A 22,942-nucleotide genomic window follows, 5' to 3' on the forward strand; every position below is an offset into this window, starting at 1 on the left:
TTGATTGGGTTTGGTGCAAGGGTATACTTAACAAACTGATCTGCCTTCTACTGCAACTGAATTGCTAATTTCTCACTGATCACTCACTAGGTGTTGTGGTGAACAGATTTCTCTACCAATGCAGGAGTATACCTGGGTTCTGTTCTTTCACCCACTCTCTTCCTCTTGTATATAAATGACCTGCTCTCACAGACTTCCAGTCCTATCCATATTTTTGCTGATGACAGTGCACTCCATTCCTCCTTTTCATTTGACAAACTTTGTAGTGCTCAAGTATTAGAATCCTCAAGTTCTCCCACAACCAGTGACCTGAACTCAGATCTTCTAACTATATTTTAGTAGGGCAGTGACAACCTTGTAAACTTCAGTGCCACCCAAGTCAGTCCTGTCTGTTCTCTCACAGGGGGGGGGGCGAAAGAGCTCACAACCCCCCCCCCCCACACACACACACACGCTTACCTTCAGTAATACTAAGATATTCAAACACGATCAGATTTCTCTTTATGGACTGACCTCACATGCTATCTTTCCTGCCATTTCAACTAGAGCTTCTGCAGCTGCCAAAAAAGTTGGTATAGCCTTTACGGCTGCTAACTCTATACAAAGCACAAAATCTGCCATCCATGGAATACTGCTTCATATTGGGGTTGTGCACCAAAATCCTCTCTAAGATTGCTTGATTCAATCCAAAAGAATGCAATCCTGCTCCCTCTCTCACATATCCCCCCCCCTCCCCACTTCAATTCCTCTTTCACTGATTTTCAATCTCTGCCTTGTGCCTCTTCTACCTTTACTTTCATGGACAGTGCTCTCCTGAATTGGTCACTGTTATTCCTCCACTCTCCTCTAAAATCATTAAAACAAGACCCACTGATAACCATCACCTTTTTACAGTCTATCTTGAAATTCACCGAGTCATCTTCACTTCCTCCTCTTTCATTCCAACTACTTCTGCCCTATGGAACAGTCTCCCCCCTACCCCCACCTCCACTCTATTTTCCCCCAAAGATTACAACTCTCAGCTGTTCAAGTAAAATGTGAATAGATTCCTCCTTTCTTCTATTCCTCTTGCCCACACACAATAACGTGCTATCGGGGCTTGTGGCCTTTCGTGTGTGTGTGTGTGTGTGTGGATCGGATATACTAAAAACTTAGCTTTCTCATATATCCTGTATTCTCTAATGGCACATATTGACTTATGATACAGTTCTTTTTAAGGACTTAAGTCTATTGTGAAATTCCATTTATCTGCCTTGGTAAACAATTTTGCTGCTGGCTCCTTAACATTTGGTGTTTGTTTTCAAACTGTCACGTTTTATTCAATAATATTCGTATAGTTTGCACTCAATAGTTCACCTATGAAACTTCCTCGACTTTGATTTATTATATTATTAGTATTACTTATATTTTTCTGTGTTGATTAAATTCATCATTAATGTAACCAATTAGTTGTTCAAGTTCACTTCATTTTCATATCTTAAGAATTAATTTTTTTTATTTTTATTTTTATTTTTTTTTTAAGATTGAGGCTGTAGAGTGGCCATTTGGAGATATTGGTCAGCAGAGTACAACTAAAGGCCAGCTTCGTCATATAGCTGATTATCTGGCTCAAAAGCAATTTGATTTGGTGATAAATCTCCCAATGCATAGTAGTGGTGCTTGTCGAGTTTCATCTTTTCTCACACAGGGTTATCAGACAAGAAGAATGGCTGTTGACTATGCTGTTCCTTTAATGACGGATGTTAAATGTGCAAAACTCTTAGTTGAGGTAAGTGTTGAGGTAACTTTATGATTTATCATTGGGCCACCATGGAGTCTAGACTCATTGTGGCACTAATAATATCTCAACCAGTGTATAATCTTAGTTATGACTTATGGATCAGAGATATGGCCAGTAATTATTATTGATCATAATCGAATAAACAGTTTTTTTTTTTAATATATATATATTGGAGAAGAAATTAAAATGAAAATGGGTGGCATATTGCACAGATGAAAAGTGACTAGGCAGAGACAATTACTCAATAGCATTCATATGAAGGAAGATGAATGAATGCCTGTCTATAATGAAAAAATGATTATAACAAAGGGCCTAAAAGAAGAATAGCATCTCAAGAAATGTGTATAAATGAGTAGCTATTTTGCTTCACATTGAAGAAAGGTTTCATGCAGGGGCTCACTTTCAGGTTGCCAAATCATGAATAAAAATGTATATATATGAGGAGGGACTGGAAGATTCTGATAAACAACCAGAACAAAAATTAATTAATTTTATGTCTTCTTATATTTCCTAAAAGAAAAAGAACAAATTATTAAAATTTGAAACATGGGAGTTAAAAGATTTTAAGATATGTTCTTTCTTATGATTATATGTCGGTTGCTTTAATATCGTTTTTGTTCTATGTGTTTATCAGAACTTTCCAGACCCTCCCCCCTTGTATATACAAGGCATGTGATTATCATAGCACATCTAGAAGCAATGCTTTGGCAGATGGATCAGCAGTGCATGCAAAGTGATCAGAGAATGTCTGAAGGAAGCCATAAGTATACCAGTATTAAGAGAATAAATCAAATGGGAGTTAAATGAATGAATAATACTTTGAAGGCAAGAGCTGCATAAAAAAATATAAAAATCAGCTAACGCCTTTTTTTTTTCCTGTATAGGGAGGAGGCAAGGCTGTTTTAGCCTTATCTAACTTTTGGAGACTGAGTGGGCAGTTTAATCTCCACTGGTACCCAATCAGAAATAGCTGGCCCAAGGCTATCACTAATTAAGCAGCACACAGTGAAGAGAGACAGCTCAACAAGTGCTGCCATCTCATGGTCCCTACACAATATATTTAATGTCTGGAATAATGTGGATTCTACAGTCAATTTTCTTGAGTTTATAGGACAAAAAACTCGAGTTTTCGGAAGAAAAAAACCCTCTTGCCCATGCCAGAGATCGACTAAAAGGCTTGGAAAATTTCCTCTAGTCACCGACTAGATTCGAAAGCAAGTCTTCCTTCATGTGGTCAAGCACTGTGGTATGCAAATGCCACGTCCACTGAGCTACACAAGTTCCTAAAAAATAATATATATATATATATCCAGATCCGATACCAGGAAAAAGAAAAAATTCAGAAGAATTTTTTTTCCCTGTAGTGAATGTAGAAAGTGTCAAATGTTTTCTGGGGTTTTTTTAATCACTTAAGCAGGGTATACATTCCAAGCAGACCTATTTTCTGAGTGCTGAAGTGGAACTAAATGAAAAGACAGAGGCAGATGAACTGTAGATATTAAATCTATTGCAAGAACTTGATTCAGATACAGTTGTGGGGCTGGATGGAATATCAAGAAGGGTGCCAAAAGAATTAGCAGTGCCTCTAACTTTGTTAGTCATATGATTACAGTTTTTAATGAGATAAAGGATTAAAACCACCAATTAATAGATGGATCTCTGAGTGGTCGTTAATGTATTCTATGTACAATTTGTCCACTGCATATGCTTCACTGGATGTTTGTTTGGGGGGGGGGGGCATATGGCACAGAAAATAACCATTGTCATTCTTTTAAAACCACATTTACTGTCTGTATGATGATTATTGTAGTGAAAAGTGTTAAAGCCAGTGCCATAAAATTGTTACACATGGACAGTTGTATAGAGCAGCAGTGTGCTTTGGAACAATAATGAATTATCTGGCTGATTGCATATCCAAATATTGATTTTCTAGAATCTGGACATGCTAAATTTCTGCAAAAATAGCACAGTCATTTCCCAAATTGATATTCATTATTATCAATTCTCTCTCTCTCTCTCTCTCAAACTCTGGTGTATGTTTGCATACTCATTGTTCAGCACAGAAAATCAAAATGAGCAAACCATTGTTTTCCTGTTATTTCTTGGGCATTTCCATGACTGACACATACACACTCTCATCATGCGATGCCCCAAGGAACCATTATTTACAATAGCATGCTTTTTGAACTTATTCACCAACAAAACACTCACAGCTTCCTTAGTCAACCCATTCACCACTTTCAAAAAAAAACTTCTAGCAACTGTGATTCCCTTGTTTAATGTCTGGAATAATGTGGATTCTACAGTCAATTTTCTTGAGTTTATAGGACAAAAAAACTCGAGTTTTCGGGAGAAAACTCGAGAATATAGGTAAACTCACAGAATATAGGTAGAAATATCTTGCCCTGTCTCTACATGTCAGCTGAACCATGCATACTGGAAATCTTTAATTTATCTTTGTAGAGACTAACTTTTCCTAAACATCTCTACATCCTCTTCTCCATCTTTCTCAAAGGAATCCAGGTGATCAGATGTGTACACAGTAGTTGAGTGTAGCAGTATCAGTGCCTTGAAAGAGGGATAATACCCCTCCTCCCTTATATCTGCTTGTCATTTATTTTGACCACATTGGCTATGTGCCCTGTAAACTTCAACTCCTTGTCCACAATTACTCCAAAATCCTTACTCATCAATTTCCTGTAGTCCAGTTCTGTCAGTGTTACACAGCTTGTAATTATTTCATTCCAAAGTACACAAACTTTATTCAAAATGGTAGCTGTTCTCTTTTTTTCATACTGCCAGAATATTTATCATCCTCCAGCATCTGTAGATTACCTTTATTAATTATTGCTCCTCTCAGTTTTGCTTCATTAAGCAAGTGTATATTATGCTTAAATCATTACCTATATTGCTAATGTACAAATTAAATAGCAACCTAGTATAGATAGAGAGATCTGCATAACTGCACTAGTCGACCACCTTATCGATTATATATTTGTTTTAATCCTTTATCCAAGTGTAAGCAAACAGTTTGCGCCTGAAGTATTTTCAGTACTGGGACAACTCGTAACTTCTCATCACTTGCCTTAGTATCCTATAATGCAAAACACATCTCCTTGCAGACATGTATAATGCTATGCATTAAGGGAAGGGTCACCACCCAGACCGGTTTCAACCTTTATTGAGGTTTCATCAGGAGGTGGTGATAGTAAGGTGGAAGTAATGGAGAAGTCATATTTCTATATACCAATTGCCAAAAGGTGTCACATCTTATTGAAATTCTCTGGATTAGAGATAAGTTGATGGAAGTTTTTTCACTTGGCTATGCTACCACTTATATATTTGCAACCAATTATATAAGTATAAGCAAACAAAGTTTGCACCTGAAGTATTTTCAGGACTGTGGCAACTTGTTTATCTCTAATCCAGAGAATTTTAATAATAAGGTGTGACACCTTTTGGCAACTGGTATATGGAAATATGACTTCTCCATTACTTCCACCTTAGTATCACTGCCTCTGGGTCTGGCTCCCACTGATGAGACCCCAATAAAGGTTGAAACCAGTGACCCTTCCCTTAATGCAAAGCATTATACATGTATACAAGGAGATGTGCTCTGCATTATGGGATACTAAGGCAAATGATGAGAAGTTATACCACCTTTGCCACGAGTTTCCCCAGTTCTGAAAATATTTCAGGCACAAACTTTGTTTGCTTACACTTGGATAAAGGATTAAACCAAGTATATAATTGCTAGCATAGCCAAGTGAAAAATCTTCTATCACCTTATGGATTGATTTCCGCTCCCTCATATTATCCCCTTGCCTATCCATCAGTTATACTTTTATCAAAATCTACATATCCATTACCATATATTCCATGGGAATGAATATGTCAAAACGTGGGATAAAATGTGCATTCAGCTGGATAAAGGAAATGGCTGCTAATAATATTGATGAACTTTGCACAATCCATTTGAGAGGATACCAGATGGAACACTTTTACATAAATTAATAAAACAAAATCCATCTTACTCGAAACAATGCCTTCAATGGGGTCATATTCCCATTCACTTATTTCTAAATGCTTCCTTCAAACCCCCCCCCCCCCCCCAACTGGCCATGGATACTATTCTGTAATGCTCGTTGAATACCATGAATATAAGAAGTGCAATTTGGTCTCGCTATTTCATCCACCTTGCTGGTAGGGAGATTAACCAACTTCTCCAATACTTCATCACTACTTTTATGAAACTGCTAGTTTCCTTGTCCATCTCATAATATTCATGGAATGATAATTCCATCTAACCCCTTGTCTGTATTTGCATTAAGATTCTGCAGTATCTTAAGCATGTCTATTCTTATCAGTCCTTATTTTGGGATTAGCTTTGACCTACTATGCTATAGTTAACTTTCTTGCTATGCTTTCCCATGAGTTTGCTGCTCACCTTTCTTCTTATAAACTCCACATTTTTTTTTTTTTAGTTCCTGCTTCTTGTATTCTTGTATATAGTATCTTATACTATTTTTTCAAGGATTCCTTGATTAGATCTCCCCCCGGACTGTACGTAAACATCTTTCCTTTTGCAAATTTTTATGCCATGGCACAGCTTCAAACTGCCTTCTCAGCTTATGGTCACCTGTTCTGTAGTTCTGCATAATACCCTTTCTTAAATGAAAAGTCAACATCCTTGTTAACCTCCCAGAATTTTCACCCAGAACATTTGGTATTGTCAAATATTCTGCTCATCAGAGTCAGTCAAAGTCTCAGACTCTAAATCCTCTTCATTACATTTCTCAGTAGCTGTGTAAATTAATTTTCTTCCCTTCTTAACTTTTTCCTTCTTCCATTCTGTGTTTTCACAGTTAAAGTTCATCCTCATATTTGCTTGTTCTCTGCACTTATTCTGTTAGTGAATGAGTGCTCTTCCCCCCCCCCCCTCCACCCTCAGACCTATAGTAGAAACTAACTACAAATTTTGTCCAGTTAGCCTCATATGCACTTACTCTACATCTCAGTTCTGACTTTTCTTTTTTGGTTCCAATTCTTCTCATTAGGAACACATTTCTTCTTCTCTCCAATGCTGTTCCCTCTTTCTTCCTTGGAAATGTTATACTTTGTACAGTCTATCCTTGTAACTATATCATCTTTCAACCATGTCTGACTAATGCTTTTAACTCTTTTGGCCATACTGAATTAACCAGTATGGGAAACTTCATCCCCCTCATTCCTGAATAAGATAATTTACTCCTGTATTAGTAATTTACAACCATTCTTACACTGTTATTAACTATCCAACTTAAGTTTTGGACCTGAGAAATTACATCAGTTAAGAAAGGGCATTATGCAGAACTATAGAACAGGTGATAATAACAAGCTTTTGTTCATTTTGCCACTTAATACATGCCACTCATTCTCATTGTATCCCCTTGCTAAGTTCTAGTGTAAAATTCGATGCGGTGAAATTTTATATAAAGATTTTCCGACATCGATTTTTACAGAGGTCATAAATCATGTGGAAAGAACAAAATTGTAAATGACTGTATTTTAAAGGAGAGGTGCTGATTGTAAACTTGTAAAGCTAACTAACAAAAAGAATGATATAGAAATAGTTCACAAATTATAAAAATATTGTAAAGGTTAAAATTGTGCATTATGTTGATTTGATGTAACAGAATGTTAAAAGTAATTCTGCCTTAAGTTAAGGGGATTAGACAAGATTATGTTGGCTACTTGAAAGTAAACAAAGTATTGGAGGTCATTCAGATGTAGAGATTGTTGTCGCAAAATCTGAAGGTTAAGACAACAGTGACATCAGATATTTACAGAAGATTCAGGGATCTCCGACCCTAAAAACAAGGAGCTTCTGAATCACATAAAAGAGGTCTTGAGAACCTAGAGAAGTTTTTTTTTTTTTTTTTTTCTCATCTTGCTGCAGTCCATTGGCCTGCTTGGACCTCCGTATTTTGTCGTAGAATCGTGACCCCTAGGTACGGGGAAAACCCAGCAGAGGCAGATCATTCTATGGAGATGTATTTTCAGTAGCGGAACATGCCGCGTGCAACATGCGGTGCCAACAATAGGTCCAAAACCGACGGTGAGCTATGCTACAAATCCCGAAAGAGGACTACACCAGGATGCCCACCAAAAGCTGTTCAGCAAAGGCTAGGAAATAGGACCGAGGAAAGTAGTCAGCAGAACCACCACAAATCTTCAAGACTGGTAGGACTGTATATGTTTCTATGAATTTGTGAGCAGATTCTAATATATTAACGCTGAGATGGTGATTAGGAATTGTATGTCTGCTGAACGTTGCTTTGTTAAAATAGTTGTATAAGTCCCTATAAGAAGTAATTGAGACTGAAAATTAACTAATATATTTATTGAGAAAAATGTTAGCCAATGATATTGATTGTAACAGCTAGTAATTGCCTAGATCTTGTAAAGCAAGTTAATCAAGCATTGTGAATTGCAGGCCTAAATTGTAAGGTTACAATTTAAGTTTAAAATATTGTATAGAACTTAAGGTAAAATAAACATGTTTTGTTTGTTTAAAACTATCACCTAATCTTTGACCAATGCATCGTCTCACAACAGTAATAACCGATTCTGTGTGCTTAAATTAGAGAAATTGCCACGACTGACTATTTAAGGTATTATTTTAGAAAATTATCTATTCTATAAGTGTTATAACTATTCTTCCCATGCTATAACATGAATTCAGGGTGGCACAGTCGAAAAACAAATAAATTTTCCCTAAATTATATTGCATGGGAAATAGTTACCTGTAACTGTGAGTTGCCTTTTCACTAACAGCACTAATACTTGTAGAAAGTATAAGGGATCACAAGTGGGGACTAAATTAATTGGTTTAAGTTAGAACAAGGTAAAGAATACTTAACTGAGAGTTAGAAGTTAAAGTACACATAGAAATGATAACGGAAAAAGAGTAGAATTAATACAAAGGCGGAACAGCCGAGATATTGATGAAGAGATAATTAATTATCATAATAATATAAATTACTAATCGCAAAATATTACACGAGTTTTTCTGACTTATCCTTCTAGATTCATCAAGCAATGCTTTCTCCAGATACTTTACTCCAGATCCATTCAACTGCAATCCATCCCTCATATACAAGTCCTTTTATTCAAATCATTCACTCAAATTTTGCATTGTTATGCCCATTATTTTTAATCTTCAGTCATTCTGAGACTGTAGGTGTGTTGCATATGATTAACATGTGAAATTCCATGTTGCAGCTCCCTTCCTCTATCCTGAATTTAAGATCTGTGCAGTCATACTCTTAGAGGTCTCTCTTTGGTCAAGATTTAAGGATATTTCTCCAAGAAATAATCATGGAAGTTGGAGAGGGGATGGTGAAGTATGTTGGTATAAAAGTTTTACAGTGGCTGCACTGCATAGTTCAGAAGGCTTGGACAGAGGGACGAATTCCCGATGATTGGAGTAGAGCTCTCATAGTACCCATATATAAAAAGGGAAATAAAACTGAATGTGAGAATTACAGAGGTATTTCCCTACTGAGTGTTCCTGGTAAGATATATGTAAGTATACTTGAGAGCAAAGAGAGAGAGAGAGAGAAGCAAAGGTGCAAAGAGAGAATGGTGTCAATGGGGCATTATATCAAGCAATACTTAGTCTTTATTTGAGTTGTAAATCAGCAGTTAGAATTGGAGGAAATACAAGAAAATGGTTTAATGTTAAATCTGGTGTCAGACAAGGATGTACATTATCACCTCTGTTATTCATTATCTATATGGATCACATTATGAAGAAAAGTGGCATTAAACATGATATCAAAATTTGAGATGCTAATGTCAGCTCTTTGCTTTATGCAGATGATGTTATACTTCTAAATAAATCTGCTACAATTCTTCAAGATTCCCAGACTAAATTAAATAACTGTTGTAATAGATATGATATGAAGGTCATCAATAAAAAGACAAAGACAATGAAAGATATAATCACGTAATCACAAGAAAGATATTTATTTAACCAAATATTTCGGTCTGGAAATAGCAGACCATCGTCGGTATCTTTCTTGTGATTACGTGATTATATCATTCAGTCTTATGTCGCAAGTATCCTTAAAACAACAAAGACAATGAAAATAGGCAGAATCGTTGAAAATGTCAACTGTATTGTGAATGGAGAAGCTATAGAACAAGTAAAACATTTCGGCTCCTTAGGCACGATTTTTAGTGAAAATGTAAATTAAATATGAAAATAGACAACAGAATCATCAAAGCTGGTATGCTAGGAAGTCAATTGAATAAATTCATATGGAATAAGAGAGAAATTAGTCAGAACACTAAATTAACTGTATACAAGGTAGTGTTCAAACCAGTTTTAACTTATGGATCTGAGAGCTGGGTCAGAAGTAAAACATTTGACCAAAGACTAGAGACCACAGATATGAGAAGCCTGAGAAAGATTAGAGGTGTGAACAGATGGCAATATCATATTAAAAACAAGGCCATTAGGAAAGAAATTGACATTGTCAGCATCCAGGAATGTGTTAGCAGAGCTAATCTCAGATGGTATGGTCACTTAAACAGAATGGATGAGGAAAGATTAACAAAATAAGTGTTCTCTGCCAGGTTGGCAGGAAAATGACCCAGAGGAAGACCAAGATATAGGTGGATTGATATGGTACAAAGTGTCTTAGACGATAGAAATATAAGATCTGATAATGTTGGACTCTTGACTAGTAACAGACTGATTTGGAGGAAAATTGTAGATAGGAAGTTAGTAATGATATAAATTTTTTATGTAGTACTATCATATCCTGTACACCTGAGGATACATGCAGGAATTTGATGATGATGACTTTTGAGAATTTTTATTTTTTTTTAAAGTTCACCATATTTATCTGTTGGAATGTTCAAAATAGCTATATTTGTATATTTTTTTTTTATATTACTATAGGCTTTGAGGAAAGTAGGTGTAGCTCCAATGATGAAAACTCACATAGACTGTTTCACCTCTCGTCAAATAGTTCGCTTACCTGGTTTAATTGATGTTCATGTGCACTTGAGGGAACCAGGTGCAACCCATAAAGAAGATTTTGCATCAGGAACTGCTGCTGCTTTAGCTGGAGGATTTACACTTATCTGTGCAATGCCGAATACTAATCCTCCTGTTGTTGATAAAGAGAGTTTGTCTCATGTTCAACAGGTAAATTTAAATTTTGCAATTCTGGAATATTTAAATAACAAAATAGCCTCTAAATTACAAATATTCTATCACCATGTTATTTTTAATAATGATGATTATATGCACAGGTTAACACGACACTCCCTTTGGAGAATATAGTTGTAGACTGTATGGTTTTTATATTGGTTAGTTTTATAGATGAATTTTACACATTGTTTAATATTTTTGGTTTATGGCTGCTGCTTTTAGCTTTATATTGTTATGTAAATGCACAACTGATATGATTCATTTGTGCTGGATGAAGTTGCACAAATCAGAAGATAACCTTGTTATGGTGGAGGTTATCTCATAGTAATGAACTGCACATTTTTGATTTTCATGATTTCTTCTCTTCCCATGCTCTGTTTTATTTCTCCCAAGTCATTTTTATTTTCCTGTTTTCCAAACCATCTTCCCCTGTGTTTGACATGTAGTGTGTGACCTGTGGACATTCATAAGGGGATCCTGTTAGTATTGCAGTACTTTTGCCTCTTTGACAGTCCTGGCCAGCTAGTGAGCTTACCTGAATGAACAGTACTGCAGTAAGTCTCCTTATCCCATGATCCAGGAAGAGGATTTAATTCCTATGGTATTGGGTAGCCCTGGCATTCTACTTCTGAGCACAGACAGTGTTTTGAGATAGTGGGTATCTGTCTGCAGCTATTTGGGAAGTAGGGAGCTCTGGCACTGAATTTTTCCTTCTGATTAGAACAAGGACATCCTCCTCACATCAGTTCTCCCTTTTGATGAGAATGAGGACCCTCCCAAACTCAACCAGAGCACTGTTTTCATGCACTCTATTATATAGTGAAACCTATGGAGTATTCATAACTTAAACATACACAAGTGACCAGGGTCACACCGTGGGTAGGAAGCGCTCTTGTGCAAAATTTTTTCACGCCCCCCATAAAAATAAGTTTCCATGAAAATTTTTTTGCGAAAATTTTACTTTTTTAAAAGTACAAAACAGTTTATACGCATACATAATAATAAATTGTATTTAACAGTAGTAGAACATTATAATCACTGAAATTCATCAATAAGGAATTTTTAATAATAAAAATTTTCAGAAATGTTTATTCCTTAATATATAAATACAAGAGAATATAATATAAACAAAAATTACATTTAAATATAAAAAGAAATATTACATAACAAAGATAATTTGGAAATATGCTTTTAACTATATAACAATTAGTATAAATGTAGATTTATTTTACATATTTATCCGTCTTGCTTTAGCCGCCACAAAATTTTTAATAATATCTTTAATGTCTAATGAATCCACAATATTATTTTCAATTGATATAATTGATATATCCGTTAGACGCTCTCCAGACATTGTTGACCGCAAATAATTTTTTATTAGTTTCAGTTTTTAAAAACTTCTTTCCCCTGATGCTACGGATATTGATAATGTTAAATAAATACGCATCGCAATCGCAGTATTCAGAAACCTGTCCGTTAATTTATTTTCATATATATAATTTAAAACATCCTGAGGAGCCAACTCCTTTTTAATAAAACATTGCAAAGTTTTTAATTCCTCAAATAAAGTCATACCATCAATATTGCGGTTGTCGGAATCTTGATTATCGCTCAGTTTTAAGTGCAGATCTTTACAATGTTTCATTAAATCTTCATCGCTCCAATCTTTTGATTTGCTAATGTCTCTTATAACTTTAAAGTCCTCGCTATGTTGTTTTAAGAGCATGAAACTTTCCGTGACTGAAGTTATTGTCATGTCTAAAATCGTGAAGAAAAAATTTATTTTAAAATTTTGTTTAGGATCATGCATTGTCTCATCTGATGCTTCGTAACCAAACATTTTTGTTTTTGTTCTTTTGGGAATGTCTGGAAAAATAGGATCAATATTAAGATCATTTGCTACTTCTTTTGTAGTTCTAATAATATTTTCAAAATATTGGTCTGTTCGGTGAATTTTTAATTCTTGTATAACATAATCAAGATTTTCTGTAATTTTTCCTATATCAAATGTCGGATTCTGCATTATTTTGCTTGCAACATTTATGAGACTTAAGATTTCGTACCAAACATGAACAGAGCAAATAAATTTAAACGAATGAATCTTTGAAATTGAGTTGTCTGCCTGAACTCTAGAATCGATATCTTTAGTTTCATCTTCCGTAATATCAAAAAGAGCCTGGTAAATTTCCTTGATATTATTTTTAAATGGCTTTATTGCTTCTACTGTACTTTCCCACCTAGTAGCAGAAAGTGGTTTCAAATTTAAAACATGAATGTTTTTTAATATAGCCCAACGCTTCACAGATATTGAAAAATAATTATATAATTCCTGTATTACCCCAAAAAAATTTACAGTTTCACAGGATATCTTAGCTGCAACATTAACTACCAAGTTTAATGAATGAGCAGCACACGGAATAAAAAGAATGCCCTTGAATTTATTTCAAGGATTTTTTTCTGCAGTACATTATGTTTGCCTTGCATATTTGAACCGTTATCATAAGCTTGGCAGCGTAAATCCGAAATGTTAATATTCAATAATTTTAAATAATTTTTTATAAATTGAAATAGTCTTTGCCCAGTGATATCTTCTACAGATTGAAAACCCAAAAAATGTTCATGAATTTCTGCTATATTTGTATCTTTATTTTGATTAACAAATCTAATAACAATAGATAATTGTTCTGTGTGGCTTATGTCCAGAGTAGTGTCAAGAATTAATGAATAATATTTTGCCTCTTTAACCATTTCTAAAATTTTTTGTTTTATAGCTTTAGAAATTATACGGATGATTTCATTTTGTATTTTATCACCTAAATAATGAGCAATGTTCTTTTTTTGTGATGTTTGGATGCGATGCAAGTGTTCTGCCATTTTGGTCGAATCAAATTTAGCAACAGTTTCTACTAACTTTAAAAAATTGCCGTTATCATTTTCAAAAAAGTTTTTGTGAAGAACCTCTAAAAGCTATACACTGTCTTGATAAATATTGTATTATGTAGATTAACTGTTCTGTAACAGATTGCCAATATTTTTCTCAGTTTCATATAATCTTTGTTTTGTGCAATCAATAATGCATTTCTTAATCACCGACATATTAAGTTCGCTGTATTTTGGACAGTGTTTTTAATGTGCGCGGAATTTGTCTCGTGTATTTTTAGTATATGACTCAAATGTTGCCTATTGTTACAACCATATTTGTTAGTAAGTTGGGAATTTTGACTACCAAATATTTTGCAATAATAACAGAAAACCAAATTTCGCGATTCTGAATAAACTAAACAACTTCGTAAAAATTCTTCTCCATTTGGTAAAGTTTGAAAACTTGCGGCCAGATTCATCTTTGGGAAATTCTTTATTAATTACTTGACGCAGGCAATGCTCAACTAAACAATCTCTAACTTTAGTAGTTATATGATTCGGCCAAATACCTGGATCATTAACATTAAAATTTAAAGTAAAATTTGAAGTTTCGTGTTTCGCTGAATTGGAATCCAATATTTCTTCTGCTGCAACTTCAGTAGACAGTCCAGTCAGGCCAGTTTCATTTTCGCATGTAACATTTGTTTTTTCATAGTTATCTTGTGTCTTCTCTTTTTCTGTTGTAGAGCTACATGTAGCACTTGTTTCATCAGAACTTTCTGTTCTTCATTTTTTATGTGGTCCTGAAGTTAAAAATTTATTCAGCGATCCAGCCAATTTATGTTCCAGTTGTACTTGTTGCAATTGTCTTTTTTTGTTTTGTGCACCAAATAACTTCTTTGGCTTTTTTCCGACATCTAGGGGTTAACACACTTGATTAGACTTTAAAATAAGAAGAGCATTAAAAGTTGTCCACGAAAATAAATAATAATTTCTGAAATTTTCCCTTAAACTTATTTTTTAACCCCTTAACCGACTATTATTTTTAAGGTGAATGGCCCAAGACTGACTATTTTTTTTATTACAGAATTTGATTTTTCAGATGTTTTGAATAATAAATATGCTTACATTTTGGGTATTTTTTAAAAATTAACATGTAGAGATATTAGGCTGATTGATTTCTTGGTGATATTTATTTAATATTTTTTACGTTCTGGTAATTGTTTAATAATTAAGAAATTTCTAGAATATTAAAATTATTTATTAAAGAAATTAGTAAAAGAACCCCAACCCCAATGTCTTCCAACCAGAACAAGAACAAATATATAAATAAATCTCGTATTGAAAATTATTTATTTTCTAGACGTCTACCCAACATAACATAAAAATCTTTTGTTTTCAAAATGAGATAATTAACTAAAATGAAACAATTTAACATTTTCAAACTTAGCAAAAATAAAATAGATGTACTTACTTTACGTGAATAATAATCCAAATTCACGAAAAATTTACTAAACAACGATAAATATATTTTATAAAACAAAAGGCAACTACACAGTAACACTGTTACTGTAACGCACAAAATGAAATGATGCAAAAATACACCAAAAAAAAGTATCAAGAAAGGGCCCATTGCAGTATGTAAACAAAGATCATCTAAAGAGTTTTATAACTCATAAATAACCTATATTGTTGTTCTTCTTCTTCGTCTTCTTCCAAACATGGAATTTAGGCCAAGTGGCCTGTTCCGGTCTCATGCCATCTCTTTCTTGGTCTTCCGATTCTTCTTTTTCCACTTATTTTCTACCTGTATAATATTTTTGATACTCTGCTGTTGTCCATTCGATTTAAATGTTCTAGCCATTTTTGTTTATACTGTCTTATGTAGTAATTAATTGGTTTTATTTTCAGGGATTGTAAGATTTCTTCATTTGTTTAGTATATTTATTAATTTAATTCGAGTCGTATCAGCCTGACGCACCGATAGTCTATCCCGCATATATACGGGATTTTTAGCTATGGTCAGCTGATTAATATGTTTATAATTTATAAACTATTATCTTTAAAATTTTATTTGTCTATCAAAAATCTAAAAACAAGTACACAATTAAAATCAAAGTCAAATTGTCCAAAGTCACTTAAACACAGAATATACAATACACCCAATATGTTTCACATTCAAAATTGAAATGACTCCAAAAAAAATTTAAGAAGTGCATATTTGGATAGACGCTATTTCGTCTATCCAAATTTGAAGCGGAATTTAAGAAAATGAACATCGTAATGTACACCTATGTTTCAGACTAAACATTTTTGGATGGATCAGTGTTTCTGAAACTTCAGATATCCGTGTACCCCTTTAATTTTCATTATTACCAAGTACCTTTTCAAAATATCCTTATCAAAATAATAATAATAACAATAAATAAAAATATATTTCATTGTAAATGTCTGTTGTATTTGAATTTAGATGTACATTTCAATAAAACAAATATGATTTATTTTTAATAGAACAAAATTTATAAAGATACTATACATTTTTACTTAATATAAATAATTTATCATCAATGATAGGAGTAAAATTGCTTAATTCTATATCTGCTATATTGCTCTCTTTTGTGCATTTTATAAATCCAGTCTTTAACCAATGATCCATACTTTACAATTTGAAAGCTAAAAAAATTACCGTATTTACTCGACTATAGCTTGCACTTTTTTCTCAACATTAAAGCTAAAAAATCATGCTGTGAGATATATGTGGGGATTTTTGTAAACTAAAGTTTTCAGGAAAAAAAACAACAACTGAAAATGGGTAAGACTTACCAAAAAGTTTCTATTCACTTCTTCTTCCTCCAGAGCGGTTTTCTTGTGTGCATTCAAAGTTATCTACCCAAATAGAGTCATCTTCTTTCCCATTATATCAAACAAAAATTACCAGTAATTTAAGACTTGAGATACGTAATGAACAATCCTTGACAAATTACTAATGAGAAGTGAAAGATGTGTGCAATTGTAGGCCACTAGAGAAAAAGTAACTATTAAGAAGTACATATGATTGGTGCGCTATTAACAAAAGATTGCGCGATCCAAACAAAACAAGCTGACAATTGAATTGAAATGCTAATTCTCTTAAACTGATTTCCATAATATCTGAAATGCATTCACTATATATTTCTTAGTTTTAACACGTTCATGATGGGGGGGGGGTAGTGTCAAGAATATGTTGCACCTGCTGTATATAGTAGTTTCTGTTGGAGGGAAGATGTGATTCATTAGTTAGTGTTTATATTCCCAGTTGTCTGTAATTGCACTATTTGTTGAGAAATATATTACACAGTCTGCAAATGATGTCTGTGAACCTTATCCAGTGACATGATAAAACTAATTGGTTTTCGTGTTTCTGCAGTATAATGGCTGTTGGGGATGGCGTATTGTTTACTGCAGGGAGTGAATTATTGCTGAAATGCGAAATTCGGGGCGATAGAGACTTGCAATTTGAGTAGGAGAATTCATGCATAATATAATTTAATATATATTTATATATAGACTATAAAAGTTTATGAAATTCACATTGTATGATACTTTATTTGTTGTTTCCTTCAGTAACAACAAATAAAGTATCATAAGCGGGTTCTAAAATGTTTAGTTTTAGTATGTATGACTGTAATTTTTTTATTAATAAAATATAATAAGCACATATTTGACTGTCAATGGGAAATGGCGCTTCTTTTATTTGGTAAACTAAATGCTGTATTATTGTAAAATATCTTGTTGCCGTAATACAGCTGAACGAGCGCCCTTATTAAGCAGTGCCGTGAGGCAGGCTGCCTCTATGCTACACCCTGCCAATGGTACTGGGCAAAGCACAGTGTAAGAATGAATTCACGGTCTGTCTTAAACTAACAATTTCCACTAAAAATATAAACAATCGAGAATATTTATAAAATTTTCGCTGAGTTGATGCTTACTCTGTGGAATAAAATCTGTGGTAATATTGATAACGTTTCACTTCAAACAAATTATAATAAAACTGGTGATGTATTAATTTAAAACAGATTTCATTGATTAATAAGAATTCATAATAATTTGACTGATTTAAAATTTCACTTTTAACTATAATTAACTATAATTTGTAATTGTGTAATTTATATTGTACGATATAATTCAAGAATAAAATAATTTATTTATATTTTTTTTTATTATTTCCCGTGATGAAATGGTGCCCCTATCTTTAAGTGCCCTTGTGCAGCGCACAATCTGCACAACCGCACGGCACGGCCCTGCAAGTGACAAGCATACACAGTGAGTACTTAAATTATTTAATAAGTAAATAATTCATCCTAAGTATCTTAGAACATCATTAGTACAGTAATTTCAAACAATACTAGGAATAATACAGTTAAGATGCATGCTTACAATGGAATCCCACTATGTGTGCAGTAGTGTGATATAGAATTAAAAATTAAAATATATCTGCTAAAAAATAAATTAGATTAATTAAAATTCATCATAATCATCAAATTCCTGTCATGCACCCTCAAGGCATGTACAGGATATCATAGTACTACATGAAAAATTTACATCATTACTAACTTCTTATCTACAATTTTCCTCCAAATCAGTCTGTTACTTGTCAAGACTCCAATATTATCAGATCTCATATTTCTATCGCCTAAGGCACATGTACCATATCAATCCATCTATATCTTGGTCTTCATCTGGATCGTTTCCTGCCAACCTGGCAGAGAACACTTGTTTTGCTAATCTTTCCTCGCCCATTCTGTTTAAGTGACCATACCACCTGAGATTAACTCTGCTAACAATGTCAATTTCTTTCCTAATATTCTCGTTTTTAATATGATATTGCCATTGATGCCATCTGTTCACTCCTCTAATCTTTCTCAGGACTCTCATATCTGCGGTCTCTAGTCTTTGGTCAAGTGTTTTACTTCTGACCCAGCTCTCAGATCCATAAGTTAAAACTGGTTTGACACTGTATACAGCTAATTTAGTGTTCCAACTAATTTCTCTCTTATTCCATATGAATTTATTCAGTTGACTTCCTACCATACCAGCTTTGTTGTTTCTGTGGTCTATTTCCATATTTAATTTACCATCTTCACTAAAAACCGTGCCTAAGTAGCTGAAATGTTTTACTTCTTCCACAGGTTCCTCGTTCACAACACAGTTGCCATTTTCAACAATTCTACCTATTTTCATTGTCTTTGTCTTTTTATTGCCGACCTTCATACCATATCTATTACAACAGTTATTCATTTTAGTCAGAGAATCTTGCAGGCTTGTAGTGGATTTATTTAGAAGTATAACATCGTCAGCATAAAGCAAAGAGCTCACATTAACATCTCCAATTTTGATATCATGTTTAATACCATTTTCCTTCATAATGTGATCCGTATTGATAATGAATAACAGAGGGATAATGTACATCGTTGTCTCACACCAGATTTAACATTAAACCATCTTCCTGTACTTCAATTCTAACTGCTGACTTACAACTCAAATAAAGACTAAGTATTGCTTGATATAATGCCCCATTGACACCATATAACTGTAGCGTATTGAATAGCTTCTCTCTTGGCACCTTGTCATATGCCTTTTCCAAATCAACAAAACTTAAATACAGATCATCCTTAATTATGTAAAATAAATTTATGTAAGTTATTTTAATTTAATCGAATTTATTTTTTATCAGATATATTTTAATTTAATTCTATATCACACTGCACGTATAGTGGGATTCCATTGTACGCATGTACCCTAACTGTATATTATTCCTAGTATTGTTTGAAATTACTGTACTGATGATGTGCTAAGATACTTAACACAAATTATTTACTTATTAAATAATTTAAGTACTTAAGCATAAAAAACTTATTGTTTAATACTGACCATATACAAATATTTTAACATTCTTTGCCTACCAGTTTCGCTAGCAAACTGTCTAGCTTTTTCAAGGCATTGACGGAAAAGTATAAAAAATAATAGCAAATGCAAATTGAAAGGAACATTAAAAACATTATAAACACTCTAGTAGCTAAGGCTACACGTTCGCGTAGATCGTGTGACAGAGACTGAGTGGACTTATTGTTCTTAATCATTATCACACATGCGTGTTTGTTGTAAACGCATAATGTGATTACTAGCTAGCTCTAGTTCAGATGGATTTAGAGAGAGGATGAGGTTTCTCCATGAACTGTTAAGAATAGTACCCTGGTTTCTGTTGAGGTTTCCACCAGTTTTTAACACTACTGCGGCTTCCTTGAATAAACAATGTCTATAATCGTCGTTTAAATATGACATGGAGTATTTTGCCACTCTATCATGTGGTTAGACGTACAGAAATGATGTGCTAAGCCGGAAGAAATACTTCTGTTGTGGTTTACATCACCAACGTGCTCTCTCTCTGCCTGATGTTCAAACTCTGTGAAGTTTGTCCGATGTAGGCGAGACCACAGGAGCAAGGAATATAATATACTCCTGGATATTTGTAGAATGGCACCTTGTCTTTTTGGTGATCCTAATAAATATTTGATGCTGGTGGTTGGTTTGAAGATCACTCTGATGTTGCAGGCTTTTCGTATTCTGGCTATTTGATAACAAATTGACTTGATGAAGGGAATCACTACAGTAGAAATTTGCTGGGAGTTTGGTTCTTCTTGTCTGGGGTTGTCACGGTATAGATATTTTTTGATGATGTTCGGAGGGTATCCATTTTGTGATAATATTTTGGCTATTAGTGAGATTTCAGTGTGTGTATCCTCCTCTTCTGATATGAACTTATGTGCTCTATTTTTCAACATATGGTAATGCTTAGTTTGTGTGTCTTGTGATGGTTATAAGTATAATGAAGGTATCTTCCAGTGTCTGTCAGCTTTCTGTAAATAGATAAATTGACAGTATTTGATTGTCTTTTTATCAAGATGTCTAGAAAATGCAGATGATGGTTGTTTTCAACTACCAGAGTGAATTTTATCTTGTTATGTATGGAGTTGATTTTATTCACAAACAATTTTAGGTTTTCTAAGCTATCTTGCCATATAATGAAAATATCATCAACATATCTCCACTATATAGATGGTCTAGGGGAGATTGTTGAGAGAATTTCTTTTTCAAGTTTTTCCATGAAATGGTCTGCACAAGATAGTGATAGCGGACTTCCCATTGCTAGGCCTTCTAATTGTTGGTATATGGTGTTATTAACCTTGAAGAAATTAGACTGAAGGCAGTGTTTAAAAATCTGTGTGATGTCTAGAGGAAAGAGGTCTTGAATGATGTTTATTACCTCTTCTACTGGTACCTTGGTGAAGAGGGACACAATATCCAGACTGACTAGTATGTCTGTTGGTTCAATCTTAATGGCTTGGAGTTTATTTATAAAATGCTGACTATTCTTGATATAGGATTCTGTTGATCTTATTTTGTTATTTAATAAGTTTACAAGATGCTTAGCCAAAAGGTAAGTTGGGGATGATCTCCCATCAACGATTGGACGGAGAGGTATATTCTTTTTATGTATTTTAGGTGTCCCATATAGTCTGGGAGTAATGGTGGGATGTGAGGATTTTATTCTTCTCTTCACCTCTTCTGGCCAAATGTTGCAATTACGGATTAGTTGGTTTGTTTCACTGTGATTTTTTATGGTGGGATCTTTGTCTAGGGTCTTATAGGTAGAGTTGTCTGATAGTAATACGTTTAACTTATCATAATAGTCTTTAGAATTAAAGATGAAGGTTGAATTTCCCTTATCAACCTTGGTAATGATGATTTTTTGTGTGTTGATTTTTAACTTTTGTGTGTGTGTAGAAGTAGATGCCCTTGCCAACTGTTACGCTTCAGATCTTACATTTTGACACTGTACTATTTTAGTATAGTGAACTTACTATGTTATGATGAGGGTGTGCTGAAAAGTTGTGATAATCATGTAATTATGTATTATACTACGCATTCTCCATAAAGTGTTATACACTTGTTTCAATGCTTCTGCATAAGTTGCAATTTCCTTTGTTCTCAGCTGCAGATATGGCTTCATCTGTGGTAAATTTTGTTTTTTAAATTTGGAATAGGAAATAGATGGTTGGAAGTTTTTTCCACTTAGTTAGATTTAGTTTAATCCTTTATCCAAATGTAAGCAAACAAAGTTTGCAACCGAAGTATCTTCAGGACTGAGGAAACTCGAGGTAAAGGTGGACCAAGCTCTCATCACTCCTTGTTTTAGTATCTCCCATAATGCAATGCACATCTCCTTGTGGACATGTATAATGCTATGCATTAAGGGAAGGGCCACTACCAGACTGATTTCAACTGACAAGACCTCAGTAAAAGTTGAAACCGGCCTGGTAGTGAAAATCTTAAAAGCAATGTTATCTAATTGTCAGTAATAAATAAAAACATCCCTTGTTTTTAAAATATTTTTATTACATACATTGGTTTGGTCATTTTTTGAATATATATACCAGAATGTAAATGCTAAACTGATGGGTAGAATTTCAGTTCTTATCTTCCATTATCCATTATTTATATTTTGTTTACCAAAGAAAATTCAAAATCCAGAATATGATATATGGTATATTTCTGTGTCAGAATTATTGGCATATTTGAAATGCAAATTTTTGCATAAACTTTCACTTTCTTAATTCCATTTGTTATCATAGGTAATGCTGCTTTCTTTCACAGACTTCCAACATAGATGTGCTGTTTCTGAATAATTATTATTAGTAGTAGTAGACTTCCATGGAGTTAGTGACTCGTCATTGGAGGTCCTCCATCTCACACACACACAGCTCATCGTGCCATGACTTGAAATGCATCCACTGTCTCCACACTTACGACACTTCTAGGTAATGCATTCCAACCACCCACAACTCTCCATGCAAAAAAACTATTTCCTCACTTCCTTGCTCACACCCTCCTTATATAGCTTCCAAGAATGCCCTGTTGTTCTTCCCCTTTCTCCACCCATTCTATAAAAATAATCTGATCCACATGAATCCAGTAATAACTCCTTATCCAACTTATGTCTCAATCATGTCCTCCTTCCCTCCTATTCACTAGACTGCAAATGCATTCCCTCAATT

General features: G+C 33.9%; 1 protein-coding gene across 1 annotated transcript in view; it reads left to right on the forward strand.

The window, feature by feature from the left end:
- The window catches only part of r (carbamoyl-phosphate synthetase 2, aspartate transcarbamylase, and dihydroorotase rudimentary), a 489,668-nt gene that overhangs the window by 340,836 nt on the left and 125,890 nt on the right, over positions 1 to 22,942 (forward strand). Inside the window, exons 26-27 of the mRNA XM_090390424.1 lie at positions 1,523 to 1,768; positions 10,731 to 10,979. Coding sequence (XP_090246550.1) covers positions 1,523 to 1,768; positions 10,731 to 10,979 — 495 coding nt within the window. The remainder of the gene's footprint in view (positions 1 to 1,522; positions 1,769 to 10,730; positions 10,980 to 22,942) is intronic.

The sequence above is a fragment of the Typopeltis vanoorti genome, chromosome 3, assembly GCF_054136105.1.
Source record: "Typopeltis vanoorti isolate ZY-2024b chromosome 3, IOZ_Tvanoo_1.0, whole genome shotgun sequence".
In the NCBI taxonomy this organism is placed as follows: Eukaryota; Metazoa; Arthropoda; class Arachnida; order Uropygi; family Thelyphonidae; genus Typopeltis; species Typopeltis vanoorti.